General features: G+C 51.6%; 11 protein-coding genes and 1 non-coding gene across 12 annotated transcripts; 6 read left to right on the top strand and 6 right to left on the bottom strand.

The window, feature by feature from the left end:
- Positions 1-793: 793 nt before the first annotated feature.
- Positions 794-1,619, top strand: BO86DRAFT_376531 (uncharacterized protein; the record flags this gene model as incomplete). Its single annotated transcript, XM_025670540.1, has 2 exons — positions 794-1,511; positions 1,594-1,619. 2 exons carry the CDS (start codon positions 794-796, stop codon positions 1,617-1,619), a joined length of 744 nt encoding a protein of 247 aa, XP_025530802.1.
- A 351-nt stretch (positions 1,620-1,970) lies between these two features.
- BO86DRAFT_396543 (uncharacterized protein) lies at positions 1,971-2,333 on the top strand (the record flags this gene model as incomplete). The annotated part of the gene is made up of 1 exon (XM_025673406.1): positions 1,971-2,333. The coding sequence occupies one exon, from the start codon at positions 1,971-1,973 to the stop codon at positions 2,331-2,333; it is 363 nt and encodes a 120-aa protein (XP_025530801.1).
- A 729-nt stretch (positions 2,334-3,062) lies between these two features.
- On the top strand, positions 3,063-4,005 carry BO86DRAFT_407339 (uncharacterized protein; the record flags this gene model as incomplete). Its single annotated transcript, XM_025674258.1, has 1 exon — positions 3,063-4,005. The coding sequence occupies exon 1, from the start codon at positions 3,322-3,324 to the stop codon at positions 4,003-4,005; it is 684 nt and encodes a 227-aa protein (XP_025530800.1). The 5' UTR covers positions 3,063-3,321.
- A 301-nt stretch (positions 4,006-4,306) lies between these two features.
- On the bottom strand, positions 4,307-4,941 carry BO86DRAFT_376529 (putative cytokinesis EF-hand protein Cdc4; the record flags this gene model as incomplete). The annotated part of the gene is made up of 4 exons (XM_025670539.1): positions 4,307-4,335; positions 4,395-4,487; positions 4,548-4,688; positions 4,752-4,941. The coding sequence occupies 4 exons, from the start codon at positions 4,939-4,941 to the stop codon at positions 4,307-4,309; spliced, it is 453 nt and encodes a 150-aa protein (XP_025530799.1).
- A 1,027-nt stretch (positions 4,942-5,968) lies between these two features.
- Positions 5,969-9,095, bottom strand: BO86DRAFT_396540 (putative C2H2 finger domain protein; the record flags this gene model as incomplete). The annotated part of the gene is made up of 2 exons (XM_025673405.1): positions 5,969-8,799; positions 8,864-9,095. 2 exons carry the CDS (start codon positions 9,093-9,095, stop codon positions 5,969-5,971), a joined length of 3,063 nt encoding a protein of 1,020 aa, XP_025530798.1.
- A 1,078-nt stretch (positions 9,096-10,173) lies between these two features.
- BO86DRAFT_t71 lies at positions 10,174-10,256 on the bottom strand. The gene has a single exon. It is a non-coding gene; the product is annotated as a tRNA-Gln (tRNA).
- Positions 10,257-10,396: 140 nt separating this feature from the next.
- BO86DRAFT_209678 (uncharacterized protein) lies at positions 10,397-10,967 on the top strand. The gene is made up of 3 exons (XM_025666825.1): positions 10,397-10,464; positions 10,522-10,807; positions 10,857-10,967. Exon 2 carries the CDS (start codon positions 10,536-10,538, stop codon positions 10,779-10,781), a length of 246 nt encoding a protein of 81 aa, XP_025530797.1. The 5' UTR covers positions 10,397-10,464; positions 10,522-10,535; the 3' UTR covers positions 10,782-10,807; positions 10,857-10,967.
- Positions 10,626-14,660, bottom strand: BO86DRAFT_386480 (nuclear import receptor MTR10). The gene is made up of 8 exons (XM_025671341.1): positions 14,256-14,660; positions 14,071-14,163; positions 13,743-14,015; positions 13,567-13,657; positions 12,216-13,496; positions 11,738-12,163; positions 11,148-11,678; positions 10,626-11,094 (listed from the first exon to the last, which is right to left on the bottom strand). The coding sequence occupies exons 1-8, from the start codon at positions 14,385-14,387 to the stop codon at positions 11,006-11,008; spliced, it is 2,916 nt and encodes a 971-aa protein (XP_025530796.1). The 5' UTR covers positions 14,388-14,660; the 3' UTR covers positions 10,626-11,005.
- Positions 14,661-14,742: 82 nt separating this feature from the next.
- On the top strand, positions 14,743-15,808 carry BO86DRAFT_386479 (small nuclear ribonucleoprotein E). Its single transcript, XM_025671340.1, has 3 exons — positions 14,743-15,067; positions 15,125-15,215; positions 15,294-15,808. The coding sequence occupies exons 1-3, from the start codon at positions 14,924-14,926 to the stop codon at positions 15,344-15,346; spliced, it is 288 nt and encodes a 95-aa protein (XP_025530795.1). The 5' UTR covers positions 14,743-14,923; the 3' UTR covers positions 15,347-15,808.
- On the bottom strand, positions 15,416-16,499 carry BO86DRAFT_386478 (5-formyltetrahydrofolate cyclo-ligase). Its single transcript, XM_025671339.1, has 3 exons — positions 16,292-16,499; positions 15,728-16,234; positions 15,416-15,660 (listed from the first exon to the last, which is right to left on the bottom strand). The coding sequence occupies exons 1-3, from the start codon at positions 16,380-16,382 to the stop codon at positions 15,539-15,541; spliced, it is 720 nt and encodes a 239-aa protein (XP_025530794.1). The 5' UTR covers positions 16,383-16,499; the 3' UTR covers positions 15,416-15,538.
- BO86DRAFT_445964 (uncharacterized protein) lies at positions 16,420-17,867 on the top strand. Its single transcript, XM_025676484.1, has 4 exons — positions 16,420-16,855; positions 16,958-17,072; positions 17,136-17,314; positions 17,365-17,867. The coding sequence occupies exons 1-4, from the start codon at positions 16,742-16,744 to the stop codon at positions 17,665-17,667; spliced, it is 711 nt and encodes a 236-aa protein (XP_025530793.1). The 5' UTR covers positions 16,420-16,741; the 3' UTR covers positions 17,668-17,867.
- On the bottom strand, positions 17,834-18,845 carry BO86DRAFT_386475 (uncharacterized protein). Its single transcript, XM_025671338.1, has 2 exons — positions 18,589-18,845; positions 17,834-18,517 (listed from the first exon to the last, which is right to left on the bottom strand). The coding sequence occupies exons 1-2, from the start codon at positions 18,732-18,734 to the stop codon at positions 18,103-18,105; spliced, it is 561 nt and encodes a 186-aa protein (XP_025530792.1). The 5' UTR covers positions 18,735-18,845; the 3' UTR covers positions 17,834-18,102.
- Positions 18,846-18,887: the final 42 nt, after the last annotated feature.

Here is an 18,887-nt window from a genome sequence, read left to right as displayed (position 1 = left end):
CAGGCGAATTAAAGCCGAACCACTTCCGCAAGCTCCTCGAAGAAATGAAACCACGCTTTGCCAGGTGCAGTACTTGCGAGAAGAAGTTTAATGCACCGTCGACACAGGCACGAGCTGCAAATTCTATACGGGTGGAAGGCGTTGGCCCTTGTCTCGTCTTTCCGTATAACATCGGCCAGCAGCTGAAGCCAACACACATACAAACAGAACATAGCCTGCGCGGCTTCGGTTGCGCCAAGCATGCGAAGCTGAAGAGAACAGTGACACATTTCCAGAGAACTTATGCTGAGAGCATCCCTGTTGCAAGTTGATCCGGGGCCAGGCAGCACTAATTCACATAAGAGCCTCTATGGAAGAAGCAGGTCAACTCATGGTTCAATCGTTCATTTAGGCGATGTGATGATATAATCATGAGAAGAAACCATGGTGAAGACGAGAAGCAACTCAAATAAATTATCTAATCTAGCATGTCATTTCGAAGCCACAGCTTCCCACCCCTTGCACCACACGACCCAAAAAAAAAGGGCCCACTGCCGGTCTCCACAATACTTGACAGGTGGAATCCTCCGGGTTCGAGATAGAGTGACTAGCATCGAAGGAAACTGGTACGTACTATGTAGTATAAACTTGAACTTTCTCACTTCGTGCAATCAGCCTCAAACAATGCGTCTAAGCGCGTAATCACGTGATGACCATACTGACTGGCTAGCTCACTTACCTTGTTTCATTAAAAGCCCAGTGGTTCCTTCGTCGCTGATGTATCTGCCATCAAACCTTGTCCTATCGCAGCACAATGGGTAACCGAAGGGGCAGACCATGCAAGTACTTCACCGAGGAGGCTCGACTCGAGGCAAGAAGGTTAGGAAGGCGACGACATTACCGCCGATTACGCAGACGGCGAGATGATCCTGAGCCGCTGCAAGACGAGTCAGTATTGGAGTTCATCCCAGTGAACTTCGATGGAGCTACGCCACCACTGTTTGTGAGCGGTCCTCCTGCAGAGCTGTTCGAGGCTGTGCAGCAGGCTCTATTGAGGAATGAGATCGCTGATAGGAGCGTCTGCGGCCCGATCGACCTAAATTTTGTTCCATACGAACCCAGATCAAGAAGTATATCTCCGCAAATCCTGCCGTCGAGTCATACACACACCCAGAAGTACAACTTCGAAAAGCCTACCATTGAAAAGCCAGCCATCGAAGAGCCAGCCATCGAGAGGCTTCGTCAGGAGCTCGCAAAGGAGGATGTTATACCCGCTGACTACGAGCTCAACGATGCCATCGATTGTGCCTCGCGAGAAGATCTTCAGAAGATCTTGAGACATCTGTGCACCAAGGGACCCGAATTCAAGATCTATCTCGCCTCCTGCCTACAACCGGTCGAAGCCCAAACACCTCCCGCAAGTCCTAGCACTGCAGATACAGCCTCATCCGAAGTCGAGACTTTCAGGCCGATGACACTACCTCAATACTCTTCTGTGGCCTACAGGAGTAGAGGCCGTCGGCATTATTCCAGTGGGTTGCTCACAAGGCGGAAACTCATGAGACGTCCTCGATACTAACATGCTGTTTTGAGTAGAATCTTCAACACTAATAGATCGAGATTTTTACGTACTGGTCTAGAGCATGATAAGCGTGAAACCAAATAGCCAAGTGGCAGCATGCGCGGTCGTTGATGCTTAAAGAAAAACAGATCCAATACAATCAGCTCGGAGCTTGTGGTATCGATAGACTTGATACTTGACAGGCCACACGTGATACTGGGACAGTCATCTTCTCCACACGCTCGTTACTTTGTCACACCTTAGGAGGATTTATCGATACACCGTGGACAATTAGCGCGACGCGTCTCTTCTCACAATATAAATAACCTCAATTAGAACGCCTCAACTCGACTCGACTCGACTCCTAACCAACGAGATAAAACATCAGCTTTCCCCTTCTTTAGCACTCCCACGCATCTCAACATCCAAAATGCCAGTTCCGAATCCAAAACTCGACGGAAGGCTTGAGCATGCCATCACATCCACTTCCCCAGAAATCCTGCAGAACGTCGTGAAAGACCTCTGTGCAGACATGCCGGAAGCGCGAAACCACCTCTCTTCTCGGCTACTCTTACCCGAAGAACAGATCGTTTTAGTCAAGAGCACAGAGACCACCAATGGTCCCCTGGAAGCCGGGAGCAAGAGAAAGAGAGGATCTCAAGATTCTGTCCCCGCGTCGGACGAGAACAAGAAGGTCAAGCTCCGTTACGCGACCTGCCAGAATTGCACCGAAGAATTCGACGTGACGGAGAATACGAGCACGAGCTGCCATTTTCACCCGAGTAAGACTTGACATATAGCCACTGATATCTGCAAATAGCTGGCAATACCAAGTGCCGTATGAGATGGATAATGATTACTTCCAGGATGATTGGGAAGGTTTTGCAGGTGAATGGTGCAAGGAGGATTGGCCGGAGGCTTTCATTCATCCGTGTTGGGACAGAGACATCAGCCAGGAGCCTTGTGCAACGGGGTATCATCGAAAGGCTACTGGGAGAGCTAAGGAGAGGCGTTGATCCCAATCGGCGAATACGGAGCTCTTCCTGACCTATTTTATATATATTTGTACTCTTTTTATAATGCTGCGAGCGATTGTGTCTCCGACGGATGCGACAATATCTACACTCTGAGAGATCGATTCTGCTTCGTGTTGAGATTGTGTGGACTCGGAGCTTACTTTACCTATAATAGTCCGCGTGAGCGTGCCCACACTCTGAATAAATATCGATCAGCCCGTATAATCCATAAGAACCAAAGAAATAAGCTTTCCCAACACAGCACAGCCTCGACGCATGCAGGTCCTCCCTCCGTCGCAGGTCAGTTCCCCGATGACAGCCCACTGCAATCTAAGGTTCCCTTATCGATAAGCCCTACCTTAAATGCTGTACCCAAGAAGCTTAGCCTAAGGTAGCTCTGCTCCGAGTCCCGAAGGAGATTGCGTCCTCAGGCACCCACCCACCTGTGGAGTGAAGTGTGGACCGACCCTAGTCTTTCGTCCGTCCAGTTCAATTTCCGTCGTCATCTCCAAGCAACTCCAACTCAACTCAACCCATCTCAGCTCAATCCAGCTTCCGCGCTGCACTCTACAACATTACCAACAACCACCACACCTACACCTACGCCCACGACATCGACCTACCCTACAATCTCCATCTCCATCTCCACCTCCACCTCCACCTTCCTTTCTCACCCCGACCTACAAACCAAAACAAACAAACCCCCGAACAACTCCCCCGAAATAAACCCAACACCTCAACACCTTGACTAGGAAGAACACAGCCATGTCCTCACCGCACGAATCCCCCTCCTTCCAACCACCACCACCACCACAACAACCACAACAACCACCAACCCCCTCCCAACAACCAAACCCCTCCGAGCAACAACCCCCCCAAACCCAACCCCAAAAACTCCCCATCCACACCAACCACTGCCGCTACTGTAACCACCTCCTCCTCGCGACCACCCGCGAAATCCCGACGCTCCCGCGCCGCAAACCCCCAGCCCAGGATGCCGCGCTGATCCTGCCGCTGCCCCGCGCGGAGGAAGAGGACGAACTCGACACCGAAAACAACAACAACAACAACAACAACAAAGCCGAAGATACCGCCGCCGCCGCCAAACAACCCCAGCCCCACTACACGATCCTCCTCTCCACCACCATCCCCGACCGGAAGCCCACCGTGGTGCGGCGGGAGGACGGGTTCGAGAAGCGCCGGCTGCTCCGGTGCGGGCGGTGTCGCGTCGTGGTCGGGTATTTCTTGGATGCGGTGCATTTTCCGTCCGGGGGGGTCGGGGGGACGGCAGAAGGAGATGAAGATGAGGAGGAAGGGGAGGGGCAGCGGGCGAAGGTGGTGTATCTGCTGCCGGGGGCGTTGATGGAGACCGGGGTGATGGAGGCGAATGATGTCGAGAACTTGAGGGCGATGGATCGGGAGTGGGCCGGGTGGATGGAGAGTTCGTGAATTCCCCAAAAGGGGGGGGGGATGCTGTTCCTACTGTTTTGCGAAGCACACGTTCAAAACTATATACAGTTCCACAGGTTGGTCGATGTTGTAATTCGACATAGACTCGGGTTCTGTCTTTCATTTCCAAATTTGCTGAATGGCATACGCCAGCTCCATATACACTACAAGCGGAATAAACTTTATAACAGATGAACTAATCTAAGCTCAAGCCGACAACTCCGGCAACAGGGATCGCACAGGGAAGAAGAAAAGAGGCATTTCGTCACGAAGCGTCAGGGGAAAGGGTATCGTATGTCGTTTAGTTGGCAAGGATGGTGCGGACGAGATCTGCAGAACGCGATATCAGTCTTTGTGGCAGTCGAAGTGGGGATGTTGTTAAAACGTACCGGTATAGTTGATCTCGCCGGAGCTAGTGTCAACGGCCTTCAGCAACTCATCGACTTCCTCGTCGGACATCTTCTCGCCCAGGTTCGTGAGAACTATAGCCATGGTCAATATCGCAGAACCCCCGCTAATCATCCAGCGAGCGTGAAACATACTGTAGCGCAGTTGGCCGACCCCAATAAACCCAGTCAAGTCCTTATCGAACACTTGAAATCCACGGGTGTATTCCTCGGGCTCGCCGGGGTCGCGGAATCCTCCCGGGCGGTTGAGAACCTTCAAGAACGACTCGAAATCAACTGTATCACGGTCAGTCAGCAACAGTGCGCCTTATAACAGTCCCAGCATACGGGCGCGCATACAGTCTCCGCCAACGCTCTTCTCCAGATCCGCGATTTCCGCCAACGTGGGGTTCTGCCCGCAGGCGCGGAGGAGATCGCCCAGCGACTCGATGGCGACCTTGCCGGTGCCGCGCTTGTCGAATAGCGAGAAAGCTTCCTTGTAGTTGGTCGAGGCCTGTTGATCGTGGTGAGAATGAGGTGAGTGGGCCATCTTCAGACTGCGATAAAGATAGAGAGATAGACAGATAGAGAGTGCAAAGAAGGAATGGAAGCGATGGGGATGAAGAAGAGATGGAAAGAGAGAGATTCAGATCGTGCAGCTGAGGTGACGAGCAACCAGCGACGCAAGGCTGCGATCCGCGGAAACGAGGGGCGGAAGGGATTGGACGGGCAGACGAGGGGGCCGGGATTCCACCATGGTTCCAAACAACTCTCTCGTAGATGCAACACCAGAGGGTCAACAACAATCAATTGAGCAAACAATCCCTGGTCTTGATGATAGCGGACGCGCTGCAATAAGACGTAAGGTGTCGTCGCCCGGGCATTTCCTCATCCGCCCGCCAGGAACCCCAATGCAGGCCATGGCTCCATAAGCAATGAAATCCAGCCACGTACCATGGTGTTGTTTTGCTAATTCCACGAACGGAATGTTCTTTTTGTATAAGCAAAGGTGGCAAGGCGATGAATTGGCACGAAGAAATTAATCAGCACGTTCACCTGGGGGGGGGGGGGTAAACACCAAAAGAGTCTCGATTGAATGGAATGAAGGAGGGGAGGGAGGAAGAGGAAAGGAGGTGAGGCGGTGGAGGAGGAGGAGGAGGGAAAGTCTCAAAGAAGGGAGCGAAACAAGCAATGACGCCCGCCCCGCGGTTGTTGTTGTGGTAACCGGACACCTCAGGCTCCAATACGCCCAGCACCGAGTTCAGATCTATAGAAACACCGACCTTATGAGGGAAGAGGTACTCTGGTAATCTTCGATTCTAGTGAATTAAAAACGAAAATCTCACAATAACCTCCTTGCCATGGTATCTCTCTCATGAAACATTCCTGGTCACATCATAATCACAAACCGACCTTCGAAACCTGGCTACCACAAAGATAGGTAGCTGACTTCAACTTCCATCTCTGGCAAAGCTTGCGATAAGCGAATTAGATATACAAGAAAATTAAGTAAAAGCCCGCCGACTTCATGGGACTTGCAGTGATGTGCACGGCCGGAATTTGGTACATCGGCCACGTCATGCGGCTGCGCCGCCATTCAGCTTGTCGATACAGCTGCTGAGTAGATTGGCCGCCTCAGTCAGTAGCTCCCAGCGAGTGTTCGTGAACCCATTACGGAGAACCATCAGCAACCCCATGCATTGATTGCATCCTTTCATCCCCTCAAGGTCACTGGGTTCGCGAACCCCGCCGACCCGCCGCAAGAACTGCTGCATGTCATGTCGCTGCTCTGCAGGTCTGACCAATTTGACGGGGTGATTGAGCGGGCCTTCGAGAGCGTACCCGTAGCACCAGACCACGAGAGCGGCAACATAGAGGACCCATGGCCGATTGAGCAGGTAGTCATCCCGTCCTGAGTAGGCCTCGTCGTTATCGAGCACCCGCTCCTCGTCCAAAAGACACTCAGACAGAAACCTTAGAGCGTAGAATGTGGCGTCGCGGGCCGTTGCCTTAGTTGCCCATCGGTTCATTTTTTCGCGCGCCCCGTCGTAGTCCTTTCGGGTGATGGCGCGCCCCATGAGCCGCCCAGCTCCGGCAAAAACCTGACAATCCACAATGTCGACGTGGGAGGCCATATGTGCAAGTCCATGCAGGACATCGCGCGATTCAAATACATTGGCTTCGTCCCAAGGGTGTCGCGCTCGGTAACCACCGGTAAACGAACCTGGCTCCGACGTTCCTAAAGCCTCGTCGAAATCCCGTCGCCAGTTGTCGAAAGCCCGCAGTAGGGCGGACCTCCACTTATCGCGACCTCCCAACGCCTGTAGCACACCCAGCGAACTCACCTGGAGATCACGCTGGTTCATATGCCAGCTGACACTAAGCAAGCCTGCCATAAGAATGGTGCGTCCAAATGCATTAGTTCGGACCGGTTGGCCATTGAGCGTCCTTTTAAGACCATCCAAAAACATGAGAGGTTTGACTCCATTCGCATGTAAACTGGATTGCACTCGAGCCACCTCAGAGGCATTAGTCGCAGACCATAACGCTCCATCGCACGGAAGAGGCAGCCGCAGCTCGTGGGCCACCATCTTGGCTGAATGTCCAAACATGGTCGCATGCGTAGAGTCTAACACAAAGGCTGCAAATGCTACCCGCCTTGTAGCTTCAGCTTTGATCCAGTGAGTCCATGACTCCTCCGCCACGAAATCGGGAGTCATTGTCGACCCGGTGACTGAGCGGCTTTGTCGATCGTCTCTAAGGCTCGCTGGAGAATCTAGTGCGGAGCGGCCAATCAACGAACTGCCACGCCGCATTAACGTAAGGGTAGTATCATGATGTATATGCGCTCGCTCATGCAGTGCACGGGTGGAGTACATCTTCTCGTACACTTCGAGGAGGAGCAGTGCCTGGAAAACCCACAGCTTGGCTGGAGGCCGAAAGTCGGCATCCATGAACAGCTCCCAGCGTAAATGCCATGCAATAAAGTTCGCCAGCTCAGCTGCGGTCTCAGTGACGTCTGACCCATACATCTTGTCCAGGGTAGACGCTCCAATAGCTATGACGGCCAGCAGAAGCAGGTTTGGAGCTTTGTTCAAGACAAATGACGGTCGATGCAGAATGGGCAATTGAGGGTGGAAATGATGCCAGTACGATGCGATATAGGCCTCCATCATGCGCGGTCCTAGGACATGGCAGTCGTCATTCATATCACCGTCCATCAAAGCGTCCTTCCGTTTTGCCACTGCTGAGTATGCTGCCTCATTAAAGCGTGTACCCATGAGCGCAAGAAGCTCCTGTCTCTTTTCATTTGATAGGCTCATTCGTGAAGACCCAGCGTCCAGGATACTAGTCACGCTCATCGGGTCGTGCGGAATTACTCCGTTCATGAAACTCCCGTATCCAGGATCGCCCAGCAAAAATTGGTTCTGTAGCTGGATCGCATTGAGGTAGTTCGGGATCATATTGGCTGCAGACGGGTAGCCCATCGAAGACGAGCTGGGAAGAGGGTCATTGAACAGCCACGCCGTGAAATCCTCGGGCATTGCGAAGGGAGACCGGTTGTGCGTCTCTCCGCCAAAAATCGGGTAGACACAGGAGGCCAGAGCGTCAAAACCAGGGTCTGTCACCGTCGACCCCGGAGCCATCATACCAGGAACAGTGTTCAGCGCATCAAAAGTACTCACGGTGTCCAGGGTCGCCGGCGCTGAAGTTGTCACTGCTGGCGCCAAGGAGATACCCGCGTATCCATCCCCAGGCATCGGCGCATATGACGCCGAATTCGCCAGCGACTGTCCGTCCATATAGCTAGATAGCATCGTCGTTTCATTTACAGAATGACGTCCTCGATTCTGTTGACCTGTTTCTCCCGAATGTAGAGACATGCTAGTCGATGGATGACTTCGGTGCGTATGGTAATCCGAGGGGCTGAAAGTACTGGCTGACTGGCCCGCCGGCGAGCTGGTGGTTTGGTTGCTCAGACTGACAGAGCGAGAAAAGGTGGGATCTGATAGCTCAACGCCCGGCTGTGGATTAAGTGGTTGGTGTTTGTATGTCTGAGGAGAATGCCTTGTCAGAGAGGAAACCGCAGCAGATTTGACGTCGATATTGGTAATGGTGCTAGAATCTACCGGTCCCTCAACTGACACCTGGGTTGAATTGTGGGTAGGAGAAGGTATTGGGACCCCAGTCGGGGACTCGCTGTGGTTTTTCTTAAGCACGGGCGGCTTGTTCTGCTCAATTGATACACTTGGTGGGTTATTCACGGTAGCCTGCGCGAAACTGTCCCGCTTCTGCAGTTGAGACCCTTGCGTCGTATGTCGTTCACGATGACGCAGGCACAGGTCCTGTCGGACAAAGGATCGGTAGCAATCGGGAAAATCACATCGGTAGATCTGTTTTGGTGTATCTAGATTGATCGCGCTAGTCAGCTTACACTCCTTTGAACAATCCTTGAAGGTGGGGAAACAAACGATTCAGCTGATGACGGTACAGGTGTTCTGCGCGCGAATAACTCTTCCCACAGCCATCAAAGGTACATTCAAACTTGCGATCCGTCTGAACTTTCCGAGTTCTCTTCCTCTTCCGCGAGGAGCCATCCAGCGTCGCATCTGCCGCATCGTTTTCGGTCGACATATGTGTTTCCTCACGGGAGCCTTGGAGTCCCTGTTCCGGGGGAGCTACTGCAGTGACAGCTGAAGTCATAATGCGCAAGGATATGGCAGTGGAAAGATTCGATCATTAGTGCCTTGTCGGTGGGCGGACATGACCCGCAAGAGCTCGAACTCAGATCCGGGGAGTAGCAAGATCAGCCATAGGAAGCTAGAGTGAATGGGGAAGATTCCAGAAAGAGGGTGTGTTAATCGTGAGCGTTAGGTACGATCGTAGACTCGCGCGGCCCCGTGGGGACCGAAATCTCGGCGGGCGGGACGGAGCAGCTTCTGGCAGATGTCGGGGAGGGTTTCGATCTATCGGAAAGAATGTGAGGCTAGGTATCCGAATAAGAGCGGTATCAGGTATGTGTAGGGGCTGGAGCATGCGCAGCGCGCGCGAGGATGGGTTTATCGTATGACAGATTGTAGGCTGTTGGGGAAAGTTTAGGAATTGGAGACGGAAGAGGGGAAGATGGTCGGGGAGGTTCCGAAGAAACTCACGACTTAGCGCAGCCCCCGATTGCCACTGAGTGAGCGCAGTCTTGAAAATCCACAGCCGCCTAGGATTAAACGATAGTAGTAGAGGTGGGATTCCGGGGCTGATACACCTTAAAGATGAGCAGTGAGGGGATCATAGATGGACCCTAAGACTCCGGGGTGGTTGGAGAGATCTTGTGCTGTTGCGAAGGTGGGGCAGATCCCGATCGAAGGGCGGAACGGATTCGATGGAGGGATGGAATGCTTTACAACGCAACCTTAATCTTTATTGACAATACTTACTCACATGTACGGAGTACTGTCCGGACTATCACCCCTGCACCGAACAAGTCATGGAACCAAGCTAGAACATTTAACTGAATCAATCGTCGAATACTTGTCGGATGATCACATAAAATGGAGGTTCCATACACGCGATATACCTACACTGTACATATACACGCAAGTATGGAGACCATTCTGAATGATCTAATTCCTGTACCTCAAATACTCAATGACGAGGTGTTTCAAAGATATATCAAATCCCTACTCAAGCATCCTTTTCATACTGATATGTCGAAAGCGAGATGAGCTTCCCCTACACTAGGTACTAGGGTAATCTTCATTGAGAGGAAAAAACAATGGCAAAAGAAAGGTCGTGCCCGGGTTCGAACCGGGGTTATTGGAACTTGTTTGGTATCAAAATCCAAAGTGATAACCACTACACTACACAACCTGTTCTTGAGATACATGATGTTTAGCTAATCTATAACCTTGTTGGGCACTCATGTAAAAAAAAACTGTTTCCCGGAGTTGGTCGCAGAGAGTCAATATACCTCAACGATCTCCTGAGTTTCACCTGGCATGCCTCCACAGTGTCGATTTAGCAGCAACAATGAATTAATTGAACTGTGCTCCAGACCCATGTGAAGAATGCCCCTAATGTGAGCCCGCTAGGTTTTGAGTTGAGAAAGGGTCGCAATCACAATACTATCGTACAGGTCAGACGAGTGACATGTGCCCGGTCATGCCAGATTTTGAGTCGATTTCGTGGTTCGTTATAAGTAACGGGCGTACCATTGTTCTTATAATATATCTAAGTTTGCTACACTATAATACTAATGGTGTCACGTTTTTACAGAGTGGGCAACCGTGCAAGCTGCTTTTTCCGCTTGCTGCCCCCCCCGGATGGGTTGTCGCCGCTCATCATCCGCGAATGCTTATAAAACGACCTGATGCAACCGTGTATGGGCGATGCTGATGCTGGGGTGAGAAAATACATGATGGGCAGTCTGAATGGATTCCCAACGCACAAACGCATTCTGATTCTTCTCAGATAGATGCCGTGGACGCGGAATGTGTTCGTGTCAATGTCCGCCCCGACCCAGAAGCCGAGCTTCGGTGGGTGGTGGGCGCTACTCCCAACATCCTTAGCGGTGCTGTGACCTGACTTGCTCAGTCCCGTAGCTCCTCCGATTTGAACATCTATCCACTGAATCTGAATCGGGTGGCCTCAAGTCGGCCCAGACCGTCTCTGGGAGCCACATTTCGGCGGCGGTACGAATTGGTGAAATCTGTACTTGTCAGTTTATAGGAATCGATAATCCAGTGGCTGATTTGATCTTACCTTGAAGTAAGACGCGAATCTTTCGGGTCTCACCCGACTGAATCTTGTCAAACAGCCCCTTCAATAGACGCTCAGCCTCACCCTGCTTCATCGTACCTGCAGGAAGCATTTGCAAAGTGGACTGCAGCCAGGTTCCCGCATCTTCAGGCATCAGTTCGAACATAGACATCAGAACGCCGGAGGCATCTGGGAAACACTCCCCAGGGAAGGTAAACATCATGCCTGTGAGGATCCGCTGGACAAGCAGTTGACCCTGGGATGCGACAAGCCGTTTGACTGCCTCACGAACTTCGACTGGCGTTGAATATGCATTGCCATCAGACGTGGTGAATTCGGAAACCGCTGGCTTTTCGAATGCAAAGCTGAACAGATCATGATAATAATGAAGAGTGGCAATTAGAGGGTCAATCTGCTGAAGGGTGAGGGCGCTTAGGGCTGCTGAGAAAATGGGAACCGAGAGCTCAGATGTTATGCATTCCTTGGGATAGAAGCGGATCGCATCCGACGAGAGACGGTAAAAGTCCTCGATGACTGGTTGCAGATGGTTAGCTAGGCGACACGAATGACGTCTGATGATAATGGACACGTACCATCAGGTAGGTTCTCCGGAGGCAAATCATTGAGGATGCGCAAGAACGAAATTGCTTGCTGTTCGTAGAACTGGAAGACAGCCTGACTTGTGTTCGCATCCACAAACTCAGCACCCTCCGAGAACTCGCGGACAACGGCATCAGTGGCCCACAAGAAACATCCTTCTCGCGACGCCTGGAAGCCACTGGCAAGACTCTGGGCCAAAGTTGGCAGTAGAGGAGTCATTGCAGTTCGGTAGGAGATGATCATATTGCGCCAGCAACGGCAAACTCGTTCGAGGATTGGTGTGGATGATGTGAAGTTCAGCGCAATCGTGCTCATGATGGGCAAAATCTCACCGCAGTACTTCACGGCGGGGTTATCTTCACGGGGAGAGACATATGGGTTCACGACCATGACGAAAATGGTAATCAGCCCAATATGATCTATAATATAGTCAGCGCGCCACCCTCTATAAATTCATGTCGTCCATCCTACCAGCAACAGCCCGTTGGCTTTCTTCATCTTGAGCGTTATTCGCTAAGTTCATGATGCGAGCCATGATAGGATCACAGAACAATTTCAAGGTGTCATAGATCTTCTCCAGAGGTTGAACTGCAACCACTGCTGCCACGCCCTCAGTGACCTCCTCTTGACTCGCAGGCTTCAACTTATCAATCACGGACTCATAGAACGTGTGGAGCTGGGCAATGTGACCTCCAAGCAGCTTTTGACAATCGGTTCCCAGGTACTTGAAGGCCAGAGCCGCAGCCTGGACCACTTCGGGAGAGCTATGCTGGAACCCAGAGATGACGTAGTTCAGCTGGGCCTCCAAAGTCTCCGGGTGCTGTGCCGTCCACTCGGTGTAGCGTGCAAGCGCCATGATAGCCTGGAACCGGACCTTCTCTTGATTGGGAATCTGCACGATCAAAGGAATGACTTGAGTTAGGACAATGCTTTCCTCAGGATCCACCATGCGTCCCATGGCTCTCAAACTGAACAATGGTGCCTCAAGCTCTTGCCAGTGTGGGACGTGCTCATCACTGGACTGCGACGCATATTTGGAGACCCACTGCTGGATCAACTGGTATGCTTTAGTCAAGCACTCGGTAACCCCGATAACAGCGCAGCAATCCTTGAGTACATCTCCCATTGAGTGGCGGAAGTGCCGGAATTTCTCCTCCTGCTCGCGGTCACCTCCAAACAAATCCGTCTCGCCTTCTTCGGGTCCAGGATATTCGAGGTGCTTGACCATGATGTCCACCAACTGCGAAAAGACGTCGCTCAAATTCACTCGGGCGTCTGCGTATCGATCCAGCGTCACGTACTGCTTCAGTTCGTACCAGAAAACAAAGGTCAGCGAAATCGCGTCTCGTTCCCAATCCCGAGCGCAACATTCCAGAACTGCCTCGACCAGACCACGGAACTCGGATGGTAGACGTGCGATCAACACAACCCACGCTTCACCGGCTTCTGCAAAAAGTCTCGTGATACCCTTATAGGCGTCGGTATCCTCGGATTCAGCAAATTCGGCAATCTTGGGGCGAAGTGAGATTATGCGCGGATACAAGGCTTGGATAATGGCAAGCGAATCGTCGACTTCGCGGGTATCTCGATACAGTGTGCACATGCTGTCTACTGCAGCCTCGAAAGATCTATCGTCGTCAAGTCCCTTGAGAATGACGTCCATCAAAGGCGACTCCACAATCTTGGCGGCCGGAATCTCGCGCATCCATGAAGTGATACAATCCAAGAGGCGCGGGTTAGTAGAGGCAGTAGCTGTGTAATGGCAGAAGCGATTCTGGTCAGCAATGTAGAAGTAAACATACCAGGGCGGTAGGTTACATACGTGATGACTGGGCGTACTGAATCAACAGGTGCATCACCTGTTCAGCATTGTCTTCCAGGAGTTCTTTTGTCCGCATAATGAGATCATCTTCCTAGGTAATGACGGAGTGTTAGGTTCTGGGGGACACGCGATCGCTGAGTAACAGTCTGAAGGGGGGTTTCTCGTGTCAAACATACACTCAGATTGATCTTGCGGCCTTCCGTTACTTCTTCCGGGAGAATCTTTAGGAATTCCAACACGCAGTCTCCGGCGCTACTTCCCAGTGCAGCGCCCACAGTAGGGAGTACGTCCTTCCATGCAAGCATCTGAATGGCCAGACTGGCCAAGCATACGCATAGCTGTGTTTGGATTGGCCGAGGACCGGCGGCGAAACCCACAAGCAGGTTTAGGATAGAGTCTCTGAGCGCGACTACAGATTCGGTCGGCAACTGATCGAGATCGAAGATGATCTTGTTGGGGTCAGCATGCAGGAATGGCTGGACCCAGGTCGGAGTACCAATTCACCTTTCCTTTCAACGTCGTCGCTGCGAACAACTTGGCTTCGACAGGAACATCCGGAGATTGTAACATTTCGTGGGTGATAGTCCAAGCTTCGACCTAGAGACACAAGCCCAGCAATGGTCAGCATCGAGATCATGGGCGGCATCAACTTGATCCAGGATGGCGGAATGAGGGGTAGAATAGCCTACCGATTTCTGAAATTTCTCTAGGAATTCATGGGCATGCGTTTTTTCGGCGCGCGACACATTTCCTTGCATAGTTGCGACCGCGGCCAGGACTGGGCCAAAGGCCTGTCCTGTAGCCCCCTCCTTGCTCGTCATCGTTTGTCAACTCGGGGGGTGGGATGTTCTAGAGAGGGGGAGGAGGAAGTTGGTGTAATGGAATTGGGAGAAAGAGGGGTTCAGCCAGGCCGGAAGGCTTAACACCTATGCAGTGCGATCATATACACTCATTAAATAACATTAAAAGAAAGGGTTCAAAGATGAGAGACAAGCGCGGAAACCCTCAACTGAAGTGGCGGAAGATTTGGAGGAAGAGGGACGAAAGTGAAGGGAAAGGGAGGGGGAGATTGACTTAGTAGTAGTGGTGGTGGAGGTGGGATGTAGTGAGTGGTCACTGACGATCGACCCAAACGGAAAAGCTGTGTGAGCCTCCCTCTCCCTCCGTCGAACTTCCCCGATTCCGAACCGTCCTGAACTTACGGAGCTCTTCCTTCAGTTCTCTCTCTACGATACCCGCGCAACTCCATCAACGCGTCATTTTCTACAGCTGCCTTTGCTAGGATCTTGGTATCCTTGCGCTCGCTTTTACACTTTACTTAGCCACTCCCTTCATTTGCGCACTTCGTTTGCCCACCATGACCGGCCGTGGAGGCGGTGGAGCTGCTCGCAAGACGCTGCTTGCGCCTATTCATTTCATCTTCAAGCTTCTTCAGCAACGGTCAACAGTGTCTATCTGGCTTTACGAGCAGCTGGCTTTCCGGATAGAAGGGAAGATTCGGGTAATTGACCCTGTGTTTCTGGTGGCTGTGATCGCTCGGCTAACAATCTCGGCACAGGGTTTCGATGAGTTCATGAACCTGGTCGTTGACGATGCAGTGGAGGTTCGGATGGCTACCAGGACCGAGGAAGAGAAACGGAGGCCGCTCGGTATGTGAAATCGTATTGCGAGATCAAATTGTCTTGTGCGTACGGAAAGTTGCTGACTGTTGTTCCACTCTACAACAGGCCAAATCCTCCTCAAGGGCGACAACGTCTCCCTGATCCAGGCCGTCCAGTGATTCTATCGGGGCGTTAAGGAATTGATTGAAGGGAAAAGGGATTCTTGTTTTTTAACCGATCTCGTGCCGTTATACGACTTTGTTTGCATTTCTTTACCTTTCGCTTTTCACGGATGTCGCTGGGAAACAAATATTGCACCTCTAGCAAAATAGACGAACCTATGGATCGATATGACTCGCTTTTCCGGAGAATCAGTGTTGGCGCACCAGAGACCGGTCATCACCGACGATGAGCATGTCTACAGGCCAGTCATGATCCGCTACCGGTATCTCTTCGGTCGGGAGAAGCATTTGCTCCTTGAGAGATAGGGCAACTGCGCGATACTTAGTAACAGGCTGTTTCATGGTTGGTTCGTTGGTGTCAGGGTGCTTGTTCCTTACCAAGGAAGGGCAACTTCGGCTTCGTTGACTCACTTGCAGCCCCCTCTCTTGAATACCTTGTCAGAAAATGATCATAATAGCCTTTACCATGACCTAATCTCCTGAGCCCCTCGTCAAATGCCATTCCTGGCATCACAATCAAGTCGAGCCCGTAAGGCCCTTTTGTAGCGTCTTCTGGCTGGGGCGAGACTCCTTTGCCCCCAAAGCAATTCATCTTACTGAGTACTTGGACCTCAGAGAGCGACGGGATGCCCCATTTGTCGGGCTGAAGAGCCTCGAATTCTTCCATCGACTCTAGCTTGAGCATGTCCATAACGGAGGTCCTCGACTGTTCGGATAACTCGAGCCTGTGTATATAAGGTACGAAGACCTCCTTACCACTTGCCAGAGCATCCCGAACGATGGCCGTGGTGGATAATTCCCCCGCCGGCATGGAGAGATAAACCCCTATCCTCCTTGCATCCTGGTATTCCTGGAGAGCGAACAGCCTGCTGGCGACAACTCTGGCTGGTAGAGGTTAGCGATTGCATAGATCGAGTTTGAAGGTCATAGCGCTGAGCTGACATTGATTTGTGATGGAATCGGCGGGGATCTTGTGCAGCGCATCCCGCATTCTCCGCCGGAGGTCCTTCTTCGCCGCCTGTAAACCAGCCATCATCCTTGCGATTCAGCTATAGGGATAAGGTAGCGACAGGAAATAGCTGTGGGCGGATCACCAGTGGATTGTAATCGAGATAGGATGATAAAGACAAGAAGTTCCGCTTATTGTTTGGAGCTTTGCCCGAAGTATTGCAATGACTGGAACCGCGTGGCTTGGCATGTTTCCATGATGTGCATGGTTGTTGATCGGCAGGGCCCTGGTTGTTGCACATACCTAAGGTCCTGACTGTACGGCACCCCCCCCATTCAAGGGTCGCCTGCGCCCTTTGGCGGCAGGCAGGGCATGCAGGCATTCTTCTACTATCTAACACCTCTCTTCTTTGCTTCTCATCCTTCCTTCTGGCAAAACTCGCGATGATTGCGGGCTACTTTCTTTGCAGCCTCCTCCTGACGGCTGCCACTGCGGCCAGTGTTTCTGATCTAGTAGGGACCTGGACGACAAAGTCCCGTAAGGTTGTGACAGGTCCGGTATGCTGCGCTCCTCTCGTTCTATCCAAAGCATTGTTTACCGGGGATCTCAGTCGACGCATCAGAATCGCCGGACTGGCTAACACCCGACCTTGCCTCTAGGGATTCTATGATCCAATCAACGACAGATTTCTGGAGCCAAACCTGACCGGCATCTCATACTCGTTCACCGCGGATGGATTCTATGAAGAGGCTTACTACCGCGCAATAGCCAATCGTCAGTGCCTATTCACCCTCTGCCTTGCTGGAGTCGCAATCTGACGTGTAAACAATCCAACAGCCCAAGATCCAGCTTGCCCAAGGGGTTTAATGCAATGGCAGCACGGTACATACACTGCGCAGAGCGATGGATCCCTGTTATTAACCCCAATTGCGGTTGATGGGCGCCAGCTGGTATCGGATCCATGTGCTACACCTTTGACGTCCTACACGAGATATAACCAGACAGAGGAGTTCAAGGTATGTTTCCCTGGTTAACCCATTCAAGGCAAGTTAGCTAAAAGCTGCAGTCCTTTACTATCTCGGTAGACCCATATCATGATATCCCACGCCTGGACCTGTACGCTCATGACGGATCGCCTATGCATCCCATGTACCTCGTGTACAGGCCACCACAAATACTACCTACAGGAGTCCTGAACCCGATCACTTCAAAGGTTAAGAAGCAAAAACGCCAAATGAGCGGAGAAACCAAGTCACACTTCAGCTTGGAGGGCCTTGTGTCGATGGAGAAGGTCATTGATCCCGATCGCTTGCTGTGGCTCGGTGTAATTATGACTGCCATAGGTGGAATCACCATTTTCTGCTCGTAAACTACAATAAAATCGACATGATTCTTTTTCGGAGGGCCAGTACAATGGCAAGGTTATCGGAATGGAATCTGGAGTTTGATTTGACTTACTAGGTAATAAACAAGGGATTCGGGTTGGGATCATGGGCACAAATCATCAAAGGGAATGGCGCTGAAGGACTTCTTTGTTGGAATATTACACAGCCACCGCGCATATGCATGGATCTTCTCAATGCTAACACTTAATCATCTGCGAAATGTTCTGCACTTTATCATCTCGCACTCCATACCAGCGCATTCTAGATTTGCCGTAATTCACTTATTAGCACACCTATTGTTGATACATATATTGCCAGAAACGGCATACCTAACCCCCGCCTTCGGTGGATTAACCTCGGTATTATTATATCGCCGTTTTTCTTTGTAATCGTACAGGTAGGTATCATACATGCCAGCTCTAGTTCGTCTTGAAGGCAGTAACAGCGTCTTTGACAATTCTTGCAGTTTCGGACCTGTCAGCCGGCTTGCCCGCCAACGCACCACCAGCCTCGAAGAGAGACTTGAGAACAAGGCCAATTTCGACCTTCTTGCCAGCCTCATTCATGCTGGAGAGAGTCTGGGTGACAACTTGTTTGATGTCGTCCGCGCTCATGGTTACCACCTGGGCACCGTATTCCTCCAAGACTGTCACCTGCTTCTCCTCAAGCTCTTGAAGCTCTGGGCGATTCTCAGTCTTGAACTCCTCAATGGCATCCTTGGAGGCAGCGATACGTTTCCGAATAAGAGACAGGAGCTGGATATCGGTTTGAATGGGAGAGGAGGTCTTTGCGGCGTTGTTGGTTTCGGAGATGAGAGCGCGGACAACGTTCAGCCTGAGAAGCGCGCGTTAGTTCGCGTTATCAGCCAAGTCGCGTATGTCAATCGTAGGTCTTATTGGACATACCGAGGAGTATCCTTGGCCCTCATAGCAGTCTTGAGGTCAGTCCTGAGCTTGGTCATCAAAGGCGGCAAGACTGGGCTGTCGGTCGAGTTCCAGCGCACCAGGCGCAAACCCAGACGGGACGAGGTGGATCGCAGAGCTGGGAACATGTTCACAATTACGAAAAGACAGACTAGAAGGAAGTAATGGAATGCGAATGCGAATTGATTTTGTTGTTCTAGTAGAGTGGAACTAATGACACTGTCGGACCCGTAGAAAATCGAGGCATGATAATAATCTTTCCAAGGCGGCAGAGAAGCTCT

Source organism: Aspergillus japonicus (genome assembly GCF_003184785.1).
Source record: "Aspergillus japonicus CBS 114.51 unplaced genomic scaffold BO86scaffold_7, whole genome shotgun sequence".
Lineage (NCBI taxonomy): Eukaryota > Fungi > Ascomycota > Eurotiomycetes > Eurotiales > Aspergillaceae > Aspergillus > Aspergillus japonicus.
Note: the sequence above shows the minus strand (reverse complement) of the source record. Positions and strands in the feature narration are given on the sequence as shown.

Excerpts from the sequence above, each read along its gene's own strand:
- BO86DRAFT_209678 (XM_025666825.1), top strand. The coding sequence starts at position 10,536 with ATGTGCCCGGTCATGCCAGATTTTGAGTCGATTTCGTGGTTCGTTATA.
- BO86DRAFT_386480 (XM_025671341.1), bottom strand. The coding sequence starts at position 14,387 with ATGACGAGCAAGGAGGGGGCTACAGGACAGGCCTTTGGCCCAGTCCTG. Across the intron at positions 14,016-14,070 it reads CGACGACGTTGAAAGGAAAG|ATCATCTTCGATCTCGATCA; the intron begins GTGAATTGGTAC and ends GACCCCAACAAG. Across the intron at positions 11,679-11,737 it reads TCCGGAGAACCTACCTGATG|TCATCGAGGACTTTTACCGT; the intron begins GTACGTGTCCAT and ends ATCTGCAACCAG.
- BO86DRAFT_386479 (XM_025671340.1), top strand. The coding sequence starts at position 14,924 with ATGACCGGCCGTGGAGGCGGTGGAGCTGCTCGCAAGACGCTGCTTGCG. Across the intron at positions 15,068-15,124 it reads GGATAGAAGGGAAGATTCGG|GGTTTCGATGAGTTCATGAA; the intron begins GTAATTGACCCT and ends ATCTCGGCACAG. Across the intron at positions 15,216-15,293 it reads AGAGAAACGGAGGCCGCTCG|GCCAAATCCTCCTCAAGGGC; the intron begins GTATGTGAAATC and ends ACTCTACAACAG.
- BO86DRAFT_386478 (XM_025671339.1), bottom strand. The coding sequence starts at position 16,382 with ATGGCTGGTTTACAGGCGGCGAAGAAGGACCTCCGGCGGAGAATGCGG. Across the intron at positions 16,235-16,291 it reads CGATTCCATCACAAATCAAT|CCAGAGTTGTCGCCAGCAGG; the intron begins GTCAGCTCAGCG and ends AACCTCTACCAG. Across the intron at positions 15,661-15,727 it reads GCCGAAGTTGCCCTTCCTTG|TTGCCCTATCTCTCAAGGAG; the intron begins GTAAGGAACAAG and ends AGTATCGCGCAG.
- BO86DRAFT_445964 (XM_025676484.1), top strand. The coding sequence starts at position 16,742 with ATGATTGCGGGCTACTTTCTTTGCAGCCTCCTCCTGACGGCTGCCACT. Across the intron at positions 16,856-16,957 it reads GTAAGGTTGTGACAGGTCCG|GGATTCTATGATCCAATCAA; the intron begins GTATGCTGCGCT and ends CCTTGCCTCTAG. Across the intron at positions 17,315-17,364 it reads ACCAGACAGAGGAGTTCAAG|TCCTTTACTATCTCGGTAGA; the intron begins GTATGTTTCCCT and ends TAAAAGCTGCAG.
- BO86DRAFT_386475 (XM_025671338.1), bottom strand. The coding sequence starts at position 18,734 with ATGTTCCCAGCTCTGCGATCCACCTCGTCCCGTCTGGGTTTGCGCCTG. Across the intron at positions 18,518-18,588 it reads AGGGCCAAGGATACTCCTCG|GCTGAACGTTGTCCGCGCTC; the intron begins GTATGTCCAATA and ends CGCGCTTCTCAG.